General features: G+C 37.8%; 1 protein-coding gene across 3 annotated transcripts in view; it reads left to right on the top strand.

Moving 5' to 3' along the window:
* SLC16A1 (solute carrier family 16 member 1) overlaps positions 1-21,097 on the top strand; it is a 36,013-nt gene extending 14,916 nt beyond the window's left edge. For all 3 annotated transcript variants that reach the window (XM_070745639.1, XM_070745640.1, XM_070745641.1), the window contains exons 2-5: positions 8,215-8,460; positions 13,372-13,515; positions 16,077-16,937; positions 18,029-21,097. In XM_070745639.1, the coding sequence (XP_070601740.1) occupies positions 8,244-8,460; positions 13,372-13,515; positions 16,077-16,937; positions 18,029-18,294 (1,488 nt within the window). In that variant the 5' untranslated portion in view covers positions 8,215-8,243 and the 3' untranslated portion in view covers positions 18,295-21,097. The remainder of the gene's footprint in view (positions 1-8,214; positions 8,461-13,371; positions 13,516-16,076; positions 16,938-18,028) is intronic.
* The last annotated feature ends 293 nt before the right edge of the window (positions 21,098-21,390 follow it).

Here is a 21,390-nt window from a genome sequence, read left to right as displayed (position 1 = left end):
TTTATGCCTAAGTGTTAAACAGATAGCAATAAAAAGTAGACAATTACACAATGTAAATTTGCTGCATGATTATTTTTGTTTAAATTTGTAAGATTTGAATCTGTCATTTTAAAAAACATTAAATGCTACAACAAACAGTCCATAGTCACTGAGAGTCAGATACCAAGTATTATTTTTTTAATGGTTTGTTATACTGTCAGCCAAATTTTTAGACTATCATTACCAGTGTTTCTCTGAAAATAAGACCAAGTCTTATTTTCTTTTGGACACCGCTCTGAGTCTTCGGAGAGGGGCAGCATACAAATCTAATATATTTATTATTATTGTTGTTATTGTTATTGTTATCATTATTATTATTAGCACTAGGGCTTATTTTCAGGGAGTGCCCCCCCCCCCCATGTACAGGAGACTTCTTCTGCTTGCTCATGATTGCAATGGTGAAGGAGGCCAAGCGATACGTTACTGCAGTGACGGGTGGTGGTGGAGCTGCCTCACACGCCCTGCACTGGCTTACTTCAGGGCCCCACAGTCAGGCCATCCACAACCCGACAGCCTCCTTCTCCATTGTGACTGGGAGGGAGCAGAAGAAATGGGGGGGCAGCCACAGTGGCTCCTCCTGTACAGGGCTGCTGTTGCCACTGGGAGGCAAGTTGTTGGGACATGGATGACGTGGCTGCGGGGACCCTGAGTTAAGCTGGTACGGAGCATGTGCAGACGCAGCACTGCGAGCAACCAGACAGAATGGGTGGGCGGCCGACTGCACAGGCTCCTAAATAGGGCTAATTTTGAGGCTTAGAGCTTATATTAGGCACATGTGTAAAAATGTGTTAGGGCTTATTTTCAGGATGGAGAAACTATATTAACAAGAGTTTTTGTGATGCTGCAAATTTCTGCATCTTGAGGAATTATTGAAAATGGCTCAATTGTTTAAAATAAGCTATAGTTTAATGCAATCTAAACATACTAGACTATGTCACATTGTATAAGCCAAAAATTTAAAAAATCACAAGCTTGTTCTGCATGCAAGTTACATTTATCCACTCATATGTTAAGGCTTGTTTATTTTAAAGTTGTCATTGTAATATTAATGAGAATTTATTCAGACTAGACTATAAAGAGAAACCAGGTTTAAGCAGAAGCAAAATTATTCCAACTATTCTTAGCTAAGATGAGAAAGGGTAAAATATGTAAGTGCCAAAATTTGTTATAGTTCCTCCACATTGAATTAAATTATGGTTTACTACCAGGAATAAATGTAACCATGCTTTCTTGTTAACACTTGGATTAAGTGCTGTCAGGCTGCCACCAGATTATATATTTCTCTTTCTCTGAATAGAATTCATCTAGCCATCTTCTTTCTCTGCCAATATCTTGTCCCTGGAAACTAATTTTCAGTCTAGTAAGGAATAGGATTTTTGCTGTATCAGTTTGATTAATCACTGTTAATTACTATAAATATAATGTATATGTATAGCATGTTTATTACACATAGCTGACAAGTGTAAATTCAACTGCCAAGCATGTCTGACGTGTAGCAGCAGTGTTTTCCAGTCACGTGGAAATTGCACAATCGACTTTGAAGCAACTTTGTATATGTGTCAGCCTGATTATATTTAGGCCTTTCTTTTTCATTTTATATTTGAAAAGAATAGAATTTCCCCCCCAAAGTTAAGCAGTAAGATAGGAAAAAATATGTCTGGTATAAAATATATGTAGTCATCTAATTTAAATTTAAATTGATTGCTTCAAGAGCTAATCTTGATATGTTTTATAGCAGTTTGCATAGTTTGTGCACAGTTTGCACAATTTCTGATATTCTAATTTTATCTGGCTCTTAGAGAGAGAGTGCTGTATTGCTGTAAATTCCAGAACTCAAAAGCCAAATCACGGATACACGTCACATCAGTGTGTTTCCTCTGGAATTATTTTCTTTTTACTGAATTTGCAGAATTTGGTCGTGGCTGTCTTGTCTCATTGTTTTGTCCATGATCAGAATGATTAAAAATCAGCAGAGACAAAACCAGCATCTTCATCTGAAGAACGAATTGTAATTGGGATACAGAAATTCAAAATGATTATTTCTAAGTAATGCAGAAACCTCATGACTAATAGGGAAAGCAAGAAATATTCCTAACAGACAGATCACTGTTAGGAAGAGAATATAGATCACCACTATATTCACATTAAATAAATTACCAATTTCTATGTAACTCCACTGTTGGGAAAGAAACTTTTTATCATACAATTTGATATGAAACATCTGAACATTAAGTAAATCAAATTATGATGCTGCTTATGTGACCTTCCAAAATCCAGATTACCTTTTTAGGAAGTATTCCTAAGTGGGAGGATTTTATTTCAGCTAAAATGTAGTGGAGAATGAAATGTACCGTTCTTACATTGTGCAGCTGCTGCACTGATTTTACATGTTTATTGTAACAATAATGATAGTTTATATCTGGTGATGACCACAGGGTGGCTGATTGTAAACTGAAGAAGGCAGAGAGAGCAAGCGTTCTCATCCTTTTATAGTAAAGCATGGGTCATCAAACTACGTGCTATGGGCTGCATGTGGCCTACTTAAAGTCATTAATCCAGTCTGCAAACAACCACAAGGCGGCCCTGCCCACATTGCCTTCCCCTCCCCTCTGCTGAGTGCAGAACTTACCTTCGCAAGGCCTGCAGGCTGGAATTGAAAGGTAAGGCCAATAATTTTGGCTTGCAGAGATGTTCTGGAGGCGAGAGAGGTAAAAAATGGAGTTCACAGATGCCTCAGGCAAAAAAATGGGTGAAAACAGACCTTTGGGGCCAAAACGTGACCCATTCGTGCCTGGTTTTGGCCTGCAGAATGCTGCTGGAGGCAGGGGAGGTGTAAAATGGGGCACAAGATGCCCCAGGAGGCCAAAAAATTGGCACAAATGGCCCATTTTCACCTCCCTGCCTCCAGCAGCATGATAAACACCCACATAAACACCCACACAAACAGTGGGGGGGGGGAGAGGGAGAGAGAAAAAGAGAGAGATTTCTCAAACTCCTTGGAGCTGGGAAGAATTGCTGCAAAAGTGAGTTTACTGAAGTGGACCACTAGACTCCTAAACAATTGCAAAAATATGATCTAATAAAAAGAAAAGTCAACTAAAAAGGCAACATGCAAACAAAAGCAAATAAAACATCCCCAAGAGCAAACCAGATTAAAGTTGAATTTGTTTGCGTTGTTTAATGGACTGTTGAATTGACCACACCCTCCTAGCCATGTCCACTCAGTCACATGCCCATCTAGCCATGCCCACCCAGCTGGTCCAGCCCACCAATAGTCTGAAGGACCGTGAATTGGCCCTCTGTTTAAAAAGATTGAGGGCCCCTATTGTAAAGAGTCTTCTTTAAAACTTTTTTCCCAGTCTCAAAAATCCCAGTGCTAGAAATATGTGTCTGTCCAGGTGTCAAATTCTCCACATTACATTGGTATCACGTGAGATATCACAATGTTTTCCCCTTTGCAGAGCTGGTGGGGCCATGACCTGCATGTGACATATCTGGCTGCAGGCCACCAGTTTGACATCCCTGCTAACGTATTTAGCTTTGCTTTATAAAATCTGATAGCATTTATTTCAATATAGAGTTGCAATAGCTGCAATATTTACACAATATATCAATATTAAATACTTCTTAGAAGATACAGGCGCACACATACACGCACCTACACTGACACCCCTTTGAAGGTTATTTTGTTTCTATAGAATTTGAATATGATTTTATGGTTGATATCCTGTATTTTTATAAGTACAGCTGAATCTGTATTACAGTACATCTGTTGTTTCCCCTGAAACCTGGAATAATTGAAGTGTTCCAGTTAATCTGTGTCTGACTCAGCAGAACTTCCAAGATCCAATGGTTTTGTTATAGATCCAAAACAAAGCATTTTCTCAATTTGTACCTGCCTATAAATGTCAATATTAGTGTGGTTTGGTTTGGGTATGACAGTTATGCATTAAATGATGGTTTTAAGCAGAAAAATAAAATAAAATGGGATATCCCTTAGCAGAAAATAAGTTGTGAGGAAAATATATTTATATATAGTAGTCTTGTGAGCCTAAATTCAGTATTCACATCCCATCCTAAAGAAAATAGTGTGTACGCTTTTGTGGTAATTTATGGATTTGTTACATTTCTCCCCGACAGATTTTGTTCATTAAGTCCACTTTTTAAATTTTGGGACAAATCTTTTCCTCTGCAAAATTGTTTGCTGACAACAGAAATATTTCTGAAGTTGTCAGCTGGTTTCTGACATGAATATATATATGTGTGTGTGTGTGTGTGTGTGTATACAGTGGTACCTCTACTTAAGAACTTAATTCGTTCTGTGACCAGGTTCTTAAGTAGAAAAGTTTGTAAGTAGAAGCAATTTTTCCCATAGGAATCAATGTAAAAGTGAATATTGCATGCAAACCCATTGGGAAAGAAATAAAAGCTCGGAATTTGGGTGAGAGGAGGAGGAAGAAGAGGAGGACAATCACTGCCGAAGGAAGAAGGGGAGGGGAATCAAAAACATCCAAAACTTTAAGGCTTAAAAAAAAGAGGGATTCTAAGGCGGCGAGGAAGTGCACGCGCCTCCCATACACTCGGCGCGAGGCTGCCTCCCATACACTGCGCCAGAGAGAGAAACCCAGGCGAAATGGCAGGAAACTGGCCGGGCCTTCGTGCCGCTCTCAAATTTCCTGGGAAATTTTTCCAGGCTCGGGTTCCTAAGTAGAAAATGGTTCTTAAGAGGCAAAAAAATCTTGAACACCTGGTTCTTATCTAGAAAATTTCTTAAGTAGAGGCATTCTTAGGTAGAGGCACCAATGTATGTATGTGTATGTATGTACGGACGGACGGATGTACACACGCACATGCATACATATATAATATGTTTTCGTAGATTTTCACGGGTACAGGTATAAAGGTCTTGGCATATTCAGGTTACTTCCAGTGTAAGTTTCAGAGATTCCTGGCAAAGTTTCTAAACTGCAGGCTCCAACTACAGTGTTCCCTCGATTTTCGTGGGGGATGCGTTCCGAAACCGCCCGCGAAAGTTGAATTTCCGCGAAGTAGAGATGCGGAAGTAAATACACTATTTTTGGCTATGATCAGTATCACAAGCCATCCCTTAACACTTTAAACCCCCAAATTGCAATTTCCCATTCCCTTAGCAACCATTTAGATTATTACTCACCATGTTTCTTTATTAAAGTTTATTCAAAAAAATATTTATTAAAGGTGGACCAAAGTTTGGTGATGATATATGACATCATCGGGCAGGAAAAACCGTGGTATAAGGTGAAAAACCTGCAAAGTATTTTTTAATTAATATTTTTGAAAAGCCGTGGTATAGGCTTTTTGCGAAGTTCGAACCCGCAAAAATCGAGGGAACACTGTACTCAGGATATCATCCCTAATCCGCAAACATCAACTAATCAGCATACATCAATTGCATCAATTACTCAAGGTGTTACCCCACCAACTAACCAGGAAGTTTCAACACAGCTTGCAGCAGCTGAGCCAACACTCCATACCCACCCACCATTATTTATAGAGGGAAGGCAGCTCAGATCACACTTTATTCACCCTAACACAAAGCCAAAAGCACCAGCCTGAATATGACGAGTGGGAACTCGTCGAAACGTCGCCAGGAATCTCTGAAACTTACAAGACCTTCACACACACACACACACACACACACACACACACACACACACACAGAGCTAAAAAAAACATCCTAGATCTGAATGAATGAAATATTCTCACTGCATACTTTGTTCTTTGTTCTGTACAAAGTTGAATGTGCACAATAGCATGTGAAATTGATTGTCAATCAGTGTTGCTTCCTAAGTGGGCAGTTTGATTTCACAGAAGTTTGATTTACTTGGTGTTATATTGTGTTGTTTAAGTGTTCCCTTTATTTTTTATTTTATTTATTTTTGAGCAGTGTGGTTTGTGGTTTGATTTTATTTCATTTCCAAGAGTTTTGCATTTCTGCATTATTTATTTATGTCTTTTCAGTATTTTTGACTTTTTGTTTTTTACATGTCCAGTACATGTGATAGAATGTTTCTTATGTTTCATGACACTTGCAACAGTTGTTGCTATATAGTTTTGCTATCTTACCATTTTTTTAAACCAATATTCCTTTTAAGTTATAACTGGGTTGTAAATTTTATAGTTTTGTATTTTGATTCTTTGACATTTTGCATCCAATGTTTGTTTGTTTTGTCTTTGTATCATACCTAAGTAAAAGTATGTATGTATGTATGTATGTATGTATGTATGCATGCCAGAAACTCTTAATAGCTTTTTTTTTTTAAAAAACTGCTTTGTCTGAAAAGTACAATATGTGAAACTAAGGCCTGCAAAGTTTTCAGTTTTCCCCTGATGGACTTTAACAAGGGAATTCAATTCAAGCTTCCCTTAAAGCAGTGGTCCCCAAATGTTTTCAGTCCACACCCCCCCCCTGGTGCTACAAAATCATCCTCGCCACCCCATCCCCGCTCCCTCAGGTGGGTGTGACTTGGTCAGGTGACTGAGTGGGTGTGGCCAACTTGTAAAATGGTGAAACTCATTTAACAACGCTCAATTGTCGTCATAAGTCTTTCATTCTTTCTTCTCTCCCTTCCCTCTTCTTTCTTTATTTTTCTTTCTTTCTGTCTTCTTTCATCCCTTCCTCCTCAATTTGGCATTGAGAAAGGTTAAGTTCAATTATCTAATCCTTTGTATCTCAACTTATTTTCTGAACTTTGACTATGCTGTTGATAGAAACAGACCAAGTTGGAAGAACACTAAATATTCTTTAGAGTTGGGACAACACTAAATATTTTTAACTGCTAAAAAAGAGGAGGTAAATGAAATTTGTAAGCCCAGGAGGAATTAATCTTACTTGCTCTTATAACTTTATATCCCAGTCTTGTCTTAAACTTTATGATACATATACAGTGGAACCCCGACATAAGAGCTGCTCTACTTAAGAGCAACTCGAGATAAGAGCTGGGAGGGGAGAGATATTTTTGTTCTACTTACAAGCCCAAATTCGAGATACAAGCGCCAAGGAGCTGTCTCCTGAAGCCAAACGCTAACTTCCGCGTTCGGCTTCAGGAGACAGCTGCGAAGCGGCGCGCGTGTTTTAAAAGGTTGCAGCCGGCCTGGGGGGCTCGGGGGGGTGCTTGCAGCTTTCTTTCTTGCTCTTTTTCTTTCTCTCTTTTACCTTCCCTTCCTCTATTTCTTCTTTTCTTTCTCCTTCCCACCTTCTTCCCTCCCTCCCTCCCTTCACTCATTCCTCTCTTACTCTCCCCTTTCATAAGTTTCCTTGCTTCCTTCCTCTGTTCCTGTCCCTTCCCCCTGTCTTTCTTCCTTTCTTTCTTTCTTGCTCTTTTTCTTTCTCTTTTACCTTCCCTTCCTCTATTTCTTCTTTTCTTTCTCCTTCCCACCTTCTTCCCTTCCTCCCTCCCTTCACTCATTCCTCTCTTACTCTCCCCTTTCATAAGTTTCCTTGCTTCCTTCCTCTGTTCCTGTCCCTTCCCCCTGTCTTTCTTCCTTTCTTTCTTTCTTGCTCTTTTTCTTTCTCTTTTACCTTCCCTTCCTCTATTTCTTCTTTTCTTTCTCCTTCCCACCTTCTTCCCTTCCTCCCTCCCTTCACTCATTCCTCTCTTACTCTCCCCTTTCATAAGTTTCCTTGCTTCCTTCCTCTGTTCCTGTCCCTTCCCTCTTTCCTTCCTTCCTTCCCACCCTCCGTCCATTCATTCACCCATTCCTCTCTTGATCGCTTAAAGCCGGTCCCTGGTGCAAAAAGGGTTGGGGACCTCTGTCCTACAGGATTGGGTGGCAGAGAAGTTGAACATATGTAAATTTAAAAGTTTAAGAAAGTTTACAAGTTAAGTGAAAGAAACTTCATTATTCATTTATATGTACATGTACATTTCTTCATTAAAAACATGTCTTTCTGCATAATTTAGACTAACTTTGTGAGTTTTTTGAGGGCTGGAACCAATTAAAATTATTTACATTAATTCCTATGGGGAAAAGTCGTTCGAGATAAGAGCTGCTCGACTTAAGAGCCCAGGTCCGGAACGAATTAAACTCGTATCTCGAGGTACCACTGTAGTCTTAACAGTATGGTCTTAACAGTGTTTCCCTAATTCTTATTGTCATATTTTCTGAAAGAAATACTGTCATTTTTCTTTGTAGATCTTTAAATACCTGTTACTTCAGTCAAGATGCCACCAGCAATTGGAGGCCCAGTAGGATATACCCCACCTGAAGGAGGATGGGGTTGGGTTGTGGTTATTGGTGCCTTTATTTCTATTGGATTTTCGTATGCATTCCCCAAGTCCATTACAGTATTTTTTAAGGAGATTGAAATAATCTTTGATGCATCAAGCAGCAAGGTTTCCTGGATCTCTTCTACTATGTTGGCAGTTATGTACGCAGGAGGTAAGTTTGCAAACCAAATGAATGGCATTTTTATTGTGCAGTTTCAAGAATACAGTAGTCCCTCGCTATACCGCGCTTCACCTACTGCGGCTTCACTTCATCGCGGGTTTCTGAGGAAGTCGATTGGCAGATTTAAACAGCCTGCCGAACTCGATCGGCAGGGTTTTTTTTTTTAAAAAAATATATCTAAAATTGTAAATACTGTATTGAAATACTGTATCTAAAATAAATACTGTGTGGGAAGGGTTTATAAACACTTAAAACAATGAAAACTTACCAAACAATTACAATATAAATACTTAAATAAGTACTATCAGTCGATAAATTCCCCATCGCGGATTTCACCTATTGCGGCTAGGTCTGGAACGTAACACCAGCGATAGGTGAGGGACTACTGTAACGTCATGCTTTAATTGGAGGGAAATGTTATTAATACAGCTGTAGGTAAATTTAAATATTCCTGTAATATGGTATATACCTACATAGCAGTGATGGCAAACCTTTTTCCCCCAGATGCCAAAAGCACATGCACATGTGCTATCACACACACATGCATCCTCACATCCATAATTTATTGCCCCCCTATGTGCTCTGCCCCCTGTGCATTCATGTGTATGAACTCCCTGCTTTTCCCTATTTCCTGACTTCCGATGGGCCTGTGGGGGTTGGTTTTCACTCTCCAGAGGCTTCCCTGAAGCCTGGTTAGGGTGAAAATGGCCTTCCATGCCTACCTGGAGGCCCTCCAGAAGCTGAAAATACCTCCACGAGCCAAAAATCAGCTGGCCAGCGCCCACATGCATGCTGGGGCTCACGGAAGATACAGCTCTGTGTGCCACCTGTGTCACACATGTCATAGATTTACCCTCATGGCTATATAGTATTTCTAAAAAGGCCAATCTATTTAGTTTGAGGAAATATAAATAATACATTTCCAAGGAATTATTATTATTATTATTATTATTATTATTATTATTATTATTATTATTATTAATTTGTAGTCTATACAGCAGGCCTGTAGAGGGAAAGGACCACATTAACATAAGAACATAAGAGCCATGCTGAGACCAAAGCCCATCGAGTCTAGCATTCTGTGTCACACAGTGGCCCACCAATTGTACATGAGGATCTTGAGCAGAAAGAGAAGGCAAAACCCTCCTTTTCCCTTGACCCCCAACAAATGGTACTAAGGGAATCCTGTCTGCCTCAACCAACATAGAGGCGGCACATGGACATCCGTTTCAGTAACCACCGATAATAACCATTCAATAACCATTAATAAATTGTAAATCATTATGGGCCTCAAAAATGTATATCAATCAGCCATTCCTTGGCTAACAGAACAGAAGTGCTAGAACGAGGGAGTGTGGCTCCAAATTTGCTTCTTAAAAAACAACAACAGGACTCGTACTGCTTGATGGGTTGCATGGTGGGCAAGACTAAAGTTTGCTTTTTGACATGATGTTCTAGGTGATTTGCCTAGAAAATAAATGCTCTGCTTTGCTAATAGGCATACATAGTAAATAAGTAAACAAGTTTAAATAACAGTTTAAAAATAATTTTGGTACTAGGAAATATGGTCTGTAATAATCACATGCTTATTTATACATGCTTTTTGTAACTAGAGTGGAAGTATATGTTATCTATATATTTGTATCATTTTTGCTAAAAAGTGTTCTATAACTACTTAAGGTAATATATACTCTTAATTTTTTCCTCTTTTATACTAATGTGAGAATCATTAAAGTTATCTAAAATTAAATCTGTGTTTTTGATAATGTTCAAGGTGTGTTGAACCTCTGGGCCATTGTTTCATTACTTATTTTTAGTGATTTAAATTGAATGAATAATAAATTAATAATAAAGTTTTAGCCAGGAGCTAAAGGAAATTGAGGATGTACAAAACCTTTCTGTACAATCATGCTTTGCACATGGAAATGGACCATTAAAATTTACATTTACTTATCTATTTTTATAATTGTTTTTGTCCTATTTATTTACAGGAATTGAGGCAATTTAAAAACTAAATAGACATAACTCTTTCAAAACAGGCCTGAATACTTTTGGCTTCACTGTTGCTGAAATATGGTGAACAGCCAGCTTTTATTTTGCATGGAACTATGCTGCATTACATATGAAATTTTTCTTTGGAAGACAACAGTCTTTGTTCTTATTCAACTGTTGAGGCAATCCGCATATTTTCCTCATTCATGATGGCAACAAGCACATGAATTCTAACAGTCTTGTCATTGTCATTTTGAGTTATGTGACTTAACGTACAACCCCAATTGAGCCCAAAATGTGAGAAATTTGTTTAGTGAGTTTTGCCCCTTTTTACAACTTTTCTTACCACATTTGTTAAGTGAATCACTGCAGTTAATTAAATTAGTAACCCAGTTGTTAAATGAATCTGGTTTCCCCATTGACTTTGCTTGTGAGAAGGTTGCAAAAGATGGTCACATGACCCAGGAACACTGCAACCGTCATAAACCTGGGTCAATTGTCAAGCATCTGAATGTAAATCATATGACTATGGGGCTGCTGCAATGGCCATGAGTCCCTTTTTTTCAGTGCTGTTGTAACTTTGATCACTAAGTGAATTGTAAGTTGAGTACTATCCATACCTTTGTTAATAAATAAATACTGCCATTGTTAAACACTTTAGCAACCATATCTGATCTTAGCAATATGCTTAAACAATCTAGTTGTTAAACAGTCAGCCATTACCCTTTATTGTTGGTGGTTGTACAGATGTAACATCTGTTCAATTGGAAGTTATATCTGTCCTGTCTCTAGTTCCAAATTACAAACATCTGCCTTCCATATGTGATGTCCTGGTAAACAAATACAATATCTCTCTCAGAGCTAAGTTGTGTACTTTTTCTCATGTATTGGTCAATCCCTGGGCTCCCTACAAACATGCATTGTACTGCAGAAGAGAAGCAGCTCCCTTTACCAGTTGTGCTGTGTTTCCGTGACAGTTAGTATTCCAGATGAGACTGCATAGTCCAGCTAAGTGAGACCTACCAAAGCTCCTCAGTCCTAATAAGATGGGTGTGCTAAACAAATTATGGCAAAGCAGGAATATTCACAATACATTAAGAAATAATTTGTAAACAGAAACAATCATATACTTTTATAGATAGATTTGCAAAATTTAATTTTAAATGTTAACAAACCAGGAGAAATTTAAAAGTTAAATGATCAAAGATTTTGATTGTGTTTTTTTTGCTTGCATATTTTCAACTGGTTCTCCTTCCATCCCCAACCTTGGTCCTTAAGTATTGTTATATTAACACAGTAGTGCATATTCATTGTGCAACTGATAAAACATAGCTTAGGTTAAACTAGAATATAGTTTGGAATGTTCTTTTTTTTATTTTACCCATCGGTTGTAATTACTGTATTTTTTGGAGTATAAAATGCACCTTTTTCCTCCCTAAAAGTGGCTGAAAATTTTGCATATGTCAGCATTCCACACTGGACCTAGACCTAATGATAGAAATACTGTATTTGAACAAGAGTACATGTGACAGTGGTGGTTGTTCAGTCAATAATACAGACCAATATATGTAAAGGTATTATTTACAAGATATACAATATCTCCATAATATTACACAGTAATTATAATACAGTCCATAATACATCTCTTATTTGCACACAATAGGTACATGTAGTATTACATATATTCTCTCATTTGCACACAGCGGGTACATATACTATTACATATATTCTCTTATTTTACAGCAAATACCTTTACAACAGTATATAGAGTATAGTATTTTCTACACAGTATATTGCACGTAGCTCTTATTTATCTTTATAACTTGGTGCACAGCAGTATAACATATTCTTCACACGGCTCTTATTTAATACTAACCAGCATATATGCACTAGTAATCAACATTACAAGATAAGGCAGCAGAACAGACGCAATGCAACAAAGCTCAACACAACAGAATGTAACCACAGAATGTAACAGAGAGCAGCACATGTCTCCCTTATATGGCTAAATTGCAGCCTGGCTCATAATTGCTACCTAGTTCTTACTACTATTTTCTCCTAACATACAATGCTATTTTATCTCCATATATTGAAAACTCAACTAATACAGTACATGGCACTGACAGGATGTATCTTATACTCTGAATGTAGCTTTTTCAAAGCTTTTTCCCCAATCTTAATGAGGTGCTAACGATCTTCCCAGTTCTTACCTTGCAGGCTTTTTCATTGTTATTCTCTCTCCGAATAATGTCTTTCAGCCCTAAGTCTTTGCAGGCTTTTTTTCATTACTCTACTTGCTCCAAATAAGCTTCTTTCCAGTCCTAATGAGGTGCTAAATGGTCTTCCCAGCTTGCTGGCTCTTTCATTGTTAATCTCTCCAATAAGGTTTTTTTAAGCCCTAACCAGGAGATAAAATAATGTGCTGAAAGCTGATCAGTGTAAGGATGCTAGCCAGATGAATACCTAATAGACAGACCCCCCCCCCCATTTTCCTACCCCAAAACTAAGGTGCATCTTATACTCCAAAAAGTATGGTACCTCTTCTAAGAGAGTTAACAAAGATACAAATGTTTTACCAAAATATTCAAATATAAGGAAATCAGAATCATTTGCAACCCGCTCCCACGCTACACCCATACCTTTTCAAATGTATTATTATTTCTCTTTAGGTCAAACCATCCACTTTTAAATTTGGATTAACCAGAAGACAAGCTATGATATAATCTTAGGAGCTTTTAGGGGCTTTTAGGGGCTTTAAATGGAAATACCTAAATTTGCAATTTGCTCTCTGTTTCTTATAAACTATAGTGTTCATAGTCTTCAGATGTCTTGTTTTACCTTTTACATATTACGCTAAAGATTGAGAAATGCATTGATGTGCCCTATTGCCTAAATAATTATTTCTTCTAGGCCCAATCAGCAGCATTCTGGTGAACAAATATGGCAGCCGTCCAGTCGTGATTGCTGGGGGCTTACTGGCTGGCAGTGGTCTGATTGGTGCCTCTTTCTGTAATACTGTGGAAGAGTTGTACTTCTCTATTGGTGTTGTGGGTGGTAAGTGAATCTGTCTATAAAATGTAAATATATGTAACTGTATACTTTTCTGAGATATAAATGTAGATAAGGTTTTTTAGAGAGCAGGAATGTAATTCTTCACTAATCTGAAATGTTAAGTAAAGGCTAATACAGTGATACCTCGTCTTACGAACCCCTCGTTATACAAACTTTTTGAGATACGAACCCGGGATTTAAGATTTTTTTGCCTCTTCTTCCGAACTATTTTCACCTTACGAACCCACCGCTACCACTAGGATGCCCCGCCTCCGGATTTCCATTGCCAGGCGAAGGCTCCCCTCATTGGGAAACCCCACCTCTGGACCTTCCGTTGCCAGCGAAGTGCCCGTTTTTGCACTGCTATGATTCCCCTGAGGCTCCCCTCTATGGGAAACCCCACCTCCGGACTTCCATGTTTTTGCGATGCTGCAGGGGAATCCCAGCAGGGGATTCCCAGCATCGCAAAAACAGGCACTTCACTGGCAACAGAAGTCCGGAGGTGGGGTTTCCCAGCGAGGGAAGCCTCAGCAAAATCGCAGCGTCGCAAAAACACTGAAGTCCGGAAGTGGGGTTTCAAGGATGTCGGTGTTTTTGCAATGCTACAATTTCACTGAAGCTTCCCTCACTGAGAAAGTCCACCTCAGGACTTCCGTTGCCAGCGAAGCGCCCGTTTTTGTGATGCTAAAATTCCCCTACTGGGATTCCCCTGCAGCATCGCAAAAACACGGAAGTCCGGAGGTGGGGTTTTCCATGGAGGGGAGCCTCAGGGGAATCCCAGCAGCGCAAAAACGGGCGCTTTGGCTGGCAAAAGGGGTGAATTTTGGGCTTGCACACATTAATTGCTTTTCCATTGTTTCGTCTTATGAACTTTTCACCTTACGAACCTTGTCCCGGAACCAATTATGTTCGTAAGACAAGGTATCACTGTACAGTGGAACCCCGACATAAGAGCTGCTCTACTTAAGAGCAACTCGAGATAAGAGCTGGGAGGGGAGAGATATTTTTGTTCTACTTACAAGCCCAAATTCGAGATACAAGCGCCAAGGAGCTGTCTCCTGAAGCCAAACGCTAACTTCCGCGTTCGGCTTCAGGAGACAGCTGCTAAGCGGCGCGCGTGTTTTAAAAGGTTGCAGCCGGCCTGGGGGGCTCGGGGGAGTGCTTGCAGCTTTCTTTCTTGCTCTTTTTCTTTCTCTCTTTTACCTTCCCTTCCTCTATTTCTTCTTTTCTTTCTCCTTCCCACCTTCTTCCCTCCCTCCCTCCTTTCACTCATTCCTCTCTTACTCTCCCCTTTCATAAGTTTCCTTGCTTTCTTCCTCTGTTCCTGTCCCTTCCCCCTTTCTTTCTTTCTTTCTTTCTTTCTTGCTCTTTTTCTTTCTCTCTTTTACCTTCCCTTCCTCTATTTCTTCTTTTCTTTCTCCTTCCCACCTTCTTCCCTCCCTCCCTCCTTTCACTCATTCCTCTCTTACTCTCCCCTTTCATAAGTTTCCTTGCTTCCTTCCTCTGTTCCTGTCCCTTCCCCCTTTCTTTCTTTCTTTCTTTCTTGCTCTTTTTCTTTCTCTCTTTTACCTTCCCTTCCTCTATTTCTTCTTTTCTTTCTCCTTCCCACCTTCTTCCCTCCCTCCCTCCCTTCACTCATTCCTCTCTTACTCTCCCCTTTCATAAGTTTCCTTGCTTCCTTCCTCTGTTCCTGTCCCTTCCCTCTTTCCTTCCTTCCTTCCCACCCTCCGTCCATTCATTCACCCATTCCTCTCTTGATCGCTTAAAGCCGGTCCCTGGTGCAAAAAGGGTTGGGGACCTCTGTCCTACAGGATTGGGTGGCAGAGAAGTTGAACATATGTAAATTTAAAAGTTTAAGAAAGTTTACAAGTTAAGTGAAAGAAACTTCATTATTCATTTATATGTACATGTACATTTCTTCATTAAAAACATGTCTTTCTGCATAATTTAGACTAACTTTGTGAGTTTTTTGAGGGCTGGAACCAATTAAAATTATTTACATTAATTCCTATGGGGAAAAGTCGTTCGAGATAAGAGCTGCTCGACTTAAGAGCCCAGGTCCGGAACGAATTAAACTCGTATCTCGAGGTACCACTGTACTTCTTTCCAGGATCAAAAACTCTTGAGCTTATAAGCATATAACTCTATTTTATAACTGTTTTTATGATGGTCATAAAGTGAGGCACTGTGGCCACTAAGCAAATTACATCACTAAATAAATCCATTCTCCTGAGTCTATTAATATCACTTGTTGTAAGTCAAGGACTACCTGCATCGATTTATTTCTGGCTTTCTGGCTTTGAACTTGTTTTTATAAGTATTTCAGATGCCATTGAAATATCACGAAATATTTAGCGTGTGTGTTTTGCATTCTTTATTCCAAAGTCTTTTGAATGTTTTAAGGGAGTTGTATTACTTTCTATCATTTAATAACTTAATATAATGTATATAGTGTGCATGCCACAGTATCTACAAGAATATAAACTGATTTTAGAACACAGGATTTGTAAGGGCTGCATTTGTATGTGTTAATAATTTTAATATAACTATATTTTTATCTCCAGGTCTGGGTCTTGCATTTAATTTAAACCCAGCTTTGACCATGATTGGCAAGTATTTCTATAAGAAGCGTCCTTTGGCTAATGGATTAGCCATGGCTGGTAGCCCTGTATTCCTGTGTACGCTTGCACCTATGAACCAATATTTCTACGGTGTTTTTGGATGGAGAGGGAGCTTCTTAATTCTTGGAGGCCTTTTGTTCAACTGCTGCGTGGCTGGGTCATTGATGAGACCAATAGGACCTAAGCCTGATCAAGCGAAAAAAGAAATTGACAAGGAAGCATTGCAGGAGATTGGCAAAGTGACAAGAAAAGAAGGAGATGTTAATACAGATCTTATTGCTGGCAAAAATAAAAAGCAAAAGACCACAGCCTTCCAAACAATTAACAAGTTTTTGGATTTCTCACTTTTCACACATCGTGGCTTCTTGATTTACCTGTTTGGCAATGTGTGCATGTTTTTTGGACTATTCACACCATTAGTGTTTCTCAGCAACTATGGAAAGAGCAAGCATTTCTCTAATGAAGCTTCAGCTTTCCTGTTATCTATTCTGGCTTTTGTAGACATGTTTGCCAGACCATCCATGGGTTTGGTGGCAAACACCAAGTGGATTAGACCTAGAATCCAATATTTTTTTTCTGTGTCTATCATCTGCAATGGAGCATGCCATCTTTTGGCTCCTGTATTTACTACCTATATTGGCTTTTGTATATACGCTGGATTTTTTGGATTTGCTTTTGGCTGGATGAGCTCTGTCTTGTTTGAAACACTGATGGACTTAGTTGGGGCTCAGCGATTCTCCAGTGCCGTTGGTTTGGTGACTATCGTGGAATGTTGCCCAGTTCTTTTGGGACCACCTCTTTTAGGTAAAATATGTATTTAACCCTTGGGATGGGGAGGAAAGAGACTGTATTGGCATTTTGATGACCTATGAATCTGACCTAAGTAGGAGAAAAATAATTTATGTTGCCATAGATAAAACCACAAGGATTCAGCTTATAATCATACTTTAGACTAGGATTTTAATTTTTTTTAATATTTAAAATATATTTATTGGTTATATACATTAAAAACAGGGTACAGAAAAATAAAGGGAATATATATAATGTACATTCTAGCAATTATAGTTTACTTATATAGCATGTGTGATTGGGGAAGGAGAGGGAAAGAAAGGGAAAGGGATTGAGAAAGAAGGGAAGGAAATACAAGAGGAGGACGAATAGAAAAATAGGGTAAGAAAAGAGTAGTAAGAAGAGTGTGTGGGGGGGGCAGCGTTAGAGCTGGGGCTTCTATGTTTTGCGGCCTGTGATTTAAGCATATAGGTGGTATAGATTTTCCTGAAGTTTTATCCATATGTATTTGATGTAGTTGCTAGTGCCATCATTTATCAGTGATTTATAAATTTATTCATTCAGACTAGGATTTCTTAAACTCTTGAGTTATAAGCCTCTGGATGTTAGGATAGTTAAGATAGATAAGGAGCCGGGGTGGCGCAGCAGATAGAGTGCTGTACTGCAGGCTACTGAAGCTGACTGTAAATCTGTATGTCAGAGGTTCAATTCTCATCACTGGCTCAAGGTTGACTCAGCCTTCCAGCCTTCCGAGGTGGGTAAAATGAGGACCCGGATTGTGGGGGCAATATGCTGGCTTTGTTAAAAAGTGCTATTACTAACATGTTATAAGCCTCCCTGAGTCTAAGGAGAAGGGCAGCATAAAAATAGAATGAATGAATGAATGAATGAATGAATGAATGAATAGTTGCAGTCACATATTATATAGTTGTGCTCATAAGTTTACATATCCTGGCAGAATTTATGATTTTCTAGCCATTTTTCAGAGAATATGAAAGGTAACACAAAAACCTTTCTGTGTTTGGCTGAAGTCATTTATTATCAATCAACTATTACAAAATAGCCTTATAACTTATTTTCCTCCCTCATCCACTTTTGCCTTTTAGGTAAACTTAATGATATATATGGTGACTACAAATACACTTATTGGGCATGTGGCATCATCCTTATTTTCGCTGGGACCTTCCTCTTTATTGGGATGGGCATCAATTACCGGCTAGTGGCAAAAGAGCAGAAGGCGGCAGATAAGAAAATTGCTGAAGGAAAAGAAGAAGAAACCAATATTGATGAAAAACAAAAGGAGTCCAACAAAGGGATTAATCTACCTCCAAAAACCACAGAAGGTGGTATAAAAGAAGACAGTCGTGTGTGAGAGACTCATAAATCCTGAAGGTTTTGTAACAATTAAAAAAATACTGACATATTCGAGGGAACTGCTGGTCTTAATGAACAGTGGTGGAAAATGATATAAATCAGGCTTTTTTAAAAATAGAAAACCTGATACTGCAGTAGTATTTTTATCAACACCTGACAAAGTAACAGGTCAGTGGGGCAGTGCTAGCATTTTAGTAGGGTTTTTTTGGGGGTAGGTGGGAATGTATACTCCGCTTCTTTCTTATCAGCAATGTGAATGTACTAATATGTGCCTTGGAGCTTCCATGTCTAGGCTATCTTAGCAAAGCCTTAACACTGTTCTGTATTTTGTTATGGGTTTTTTATTTTGTCTCCCTAGGCAATATTCATAAAAGATACCGGACTTGCTTTATTAGTAGGGATCAAAGTTGAGTGGTAAGCAAAAACCATTTCCTATGCTCCTTATTGCCAGTCTCAAAGATAGGTGTACAAATTTCTTGCATAAACAAATTTTAAAAAGGCTGGTGGATCCTTTAAAAAAACACAACACTGTATCATATCTAATGTTTCTGGTTACCAGATTCAAGCTAAATTTGCTTGCATTTCTAATAAGTTCTAAAACTTTACCCAACTTATTGGGCTTCTTTGAATAAAATATGTGAACATTTTCATACCGTCTTCACTTGACTTTCTCTGGAGAGGAAATTGCTTTTTAATTACCATTACTTTTTGGTTTTTTATATGCTTTGAAAAAGTACCATTATCCTGAATTGAAACTGGGATCAGTGTAAGAGGACAGCACATGCAATTATTGAACAAAGCTAAAGATACAGTATTTTCATTAACTGCTGAAGCTTAAGAAATTCTAGGAATATTGCCAAACATGCTTACTTAGAAGTAAGCTTCATTGAAATCAATATTGCTTGCATTTAGTTAATGATAAATTTGCACTATTGCCATGAATACTGATATCTAACTTTCACTTATCAATTATGCTACTTCCAAAGGGATATGTTTTTTTTTATTTTATGCTGTAGCTTTTTAAAAAAATACTTCTCGGTTGATTGGTTACTATTCTTGGTGGGATGGGGCAATATTTCTCCTTATTTTCTATAGTATAAGTACCAAGAAAATATTGTCTTAATATAGCTATAATGCTAGAACAGAACATTTTATTAATCTTTAATCAGGATAGATAAAATATTCAGTCTTTCATGCTTTTCATGTTGACTTACTTTGAGTGGATTATATTTTAATATGATATATAGCTGCTCAACTGTGGGTTTTTTAAACTTTGTACAAAGTAGAAACTTGTGTTTCTTGTATTGAAAAATATCACACTTCAAGGACAGGTGGAAAATAGCTTTCTGGTCACAAGCCAGACCTGCAGAAAAACAATCAAAAGTTTAGATTATGTAAACTATGTTTGCATAATTCACTCATTAAATGTGACTGGTTCAGTTATGCATATAGTAATTAAAAATATATGGGAGCAAGTCTGGGAGATGATTGGTTTAAATGATCTATTTGCCAGGTAAAATATTATTCTATAAATGTCATAATATAAATAATTACTTTATTTCCTGAAAGCTGATTTTTGATCCTTTCACTTGCAAACTGGTGCTTGTTCCAGTGAATGTAGTGTTTGATGTCACTACTGGAGTGAAAAACAGTACGCTGCTAGAATCCTACTTTTAACAAGGCAAAATATTTAATATTTCAGTAGTCTAATGGGGAATATATGACAAGTAAAATTTCATTTCTGAATTATACATGTAATAGTATGATATGCTCTTGATTGTCCTACACTACTGAATTTCATTTGTTACTCCTTAGACAGTGGACAAAAACTAGCAAAATCTGTGTTCTATTGTTCTAAAGCATGACAAGAAAAATAGGGATTAAACTGCCAGGACAAGGTAGTGCATAGAAATACTAGTAATTAATAATGTCACTAGTAATTAATAATATATTGCATGCTTATTCAATTTAAGATTCAATTGTATGATTTATAGCATATTTGTTTTAAAAACTTGAATATAATCCGATATAAATCAAACTGCAATTACTGTAGTTTTATTATTCCTTAAGATGTTTTAATACAGAGAGACAAATAGCTAATCATACAATGGTGTCTGACCTCTCATTTGGAGGTTGCTCTTCAAAAGCTTTTAAAGTGAATGCAGGTTCTATTCAATTTTTCAGGTATTGGCTTTGAATAACATTACACAAAGCATTATTTCGTATACATTTGTATATATTGATTTAGCAATATTCCAAGAATGTAGAAATTCCAGGTTATGGACAATATTATGTTCATGTGGCTGTGCAAACTAATATATTTCCAATTCTCTTCGCAGAATGTGTGGCCAGTGATGTTCATTTAAGAATCCCCAAAACAGGCATTTTATCACATTCCCATATGTTCTTACATTAGAACAAGATGATGTAAATGCAGTACCTATGAGATCTAGAAATATCCTTCTAGTATGTAAGATGATATGTGATAGAGTTACTCAACTGTATTGAAGCTAGCTAGAGTGTAAAGCAACAACAGCCATAAAATGCACAAGGCGTATGCAGGGTAGTTCTTGGTAGTTCTGGAAATAAATAATGAGTAATACTATCTCTTAAGAAATTTTCACTCCCCATAAAAAACACCATAAGTACTAATCATAACATGATACTCTACTCCCTTTTCACTAACTGAAATTAGTAGATTGAAATATGATTTAACAAGTTTGATCCCTAATGTTTCTTCATGAGTAATGCACATTTATTTTGTATAAACCAAATTAAAAATAAATTACTTTTCCATGAGACACTTGCTTTGTTATGCCTCCTATTTGCCGAAATTCAAATCTGCTTCATGCAACAGTCTGCATGGAATTAACCATTAACTTCTCCAAAGGTAAAAGTTTATGTAAATAAAGTGGAACAAAATGGATTTCATATTTTCTGTCCATCTCCCAAAATATGAAGAATCTGACAAGTAAAGTTGCCTTTAATGAACAAAGTTTGTGTAAGTCCCTTGACAGTATTAAAAATACACTGTGAAATATTTTGTTGTCTTGGCTGCTGAGTTTATTAGGATTTTTTAAATATCCAAAATGAA

This window comes from Erythrolamprus reginae, chromosome 3 (genome assembly GCF_031021105.1).
Source record: "Erythrolamprus reginae isolate rEryReg1 chromosome 3, rEryReg1.hap1, whole genome shotgun sequence".
NCBI lineage: Eukaryota > Metazoa > Chordata > Lepidosauria > Squamata > Dipsadidae > Erythrolamprus > Erythrolamprus reginae.
The sequence above is the reverse complement of the archived record's forward strand: the minus strand, read 5'-3'. Positions and strand labels throughout refer to the sequence as shown.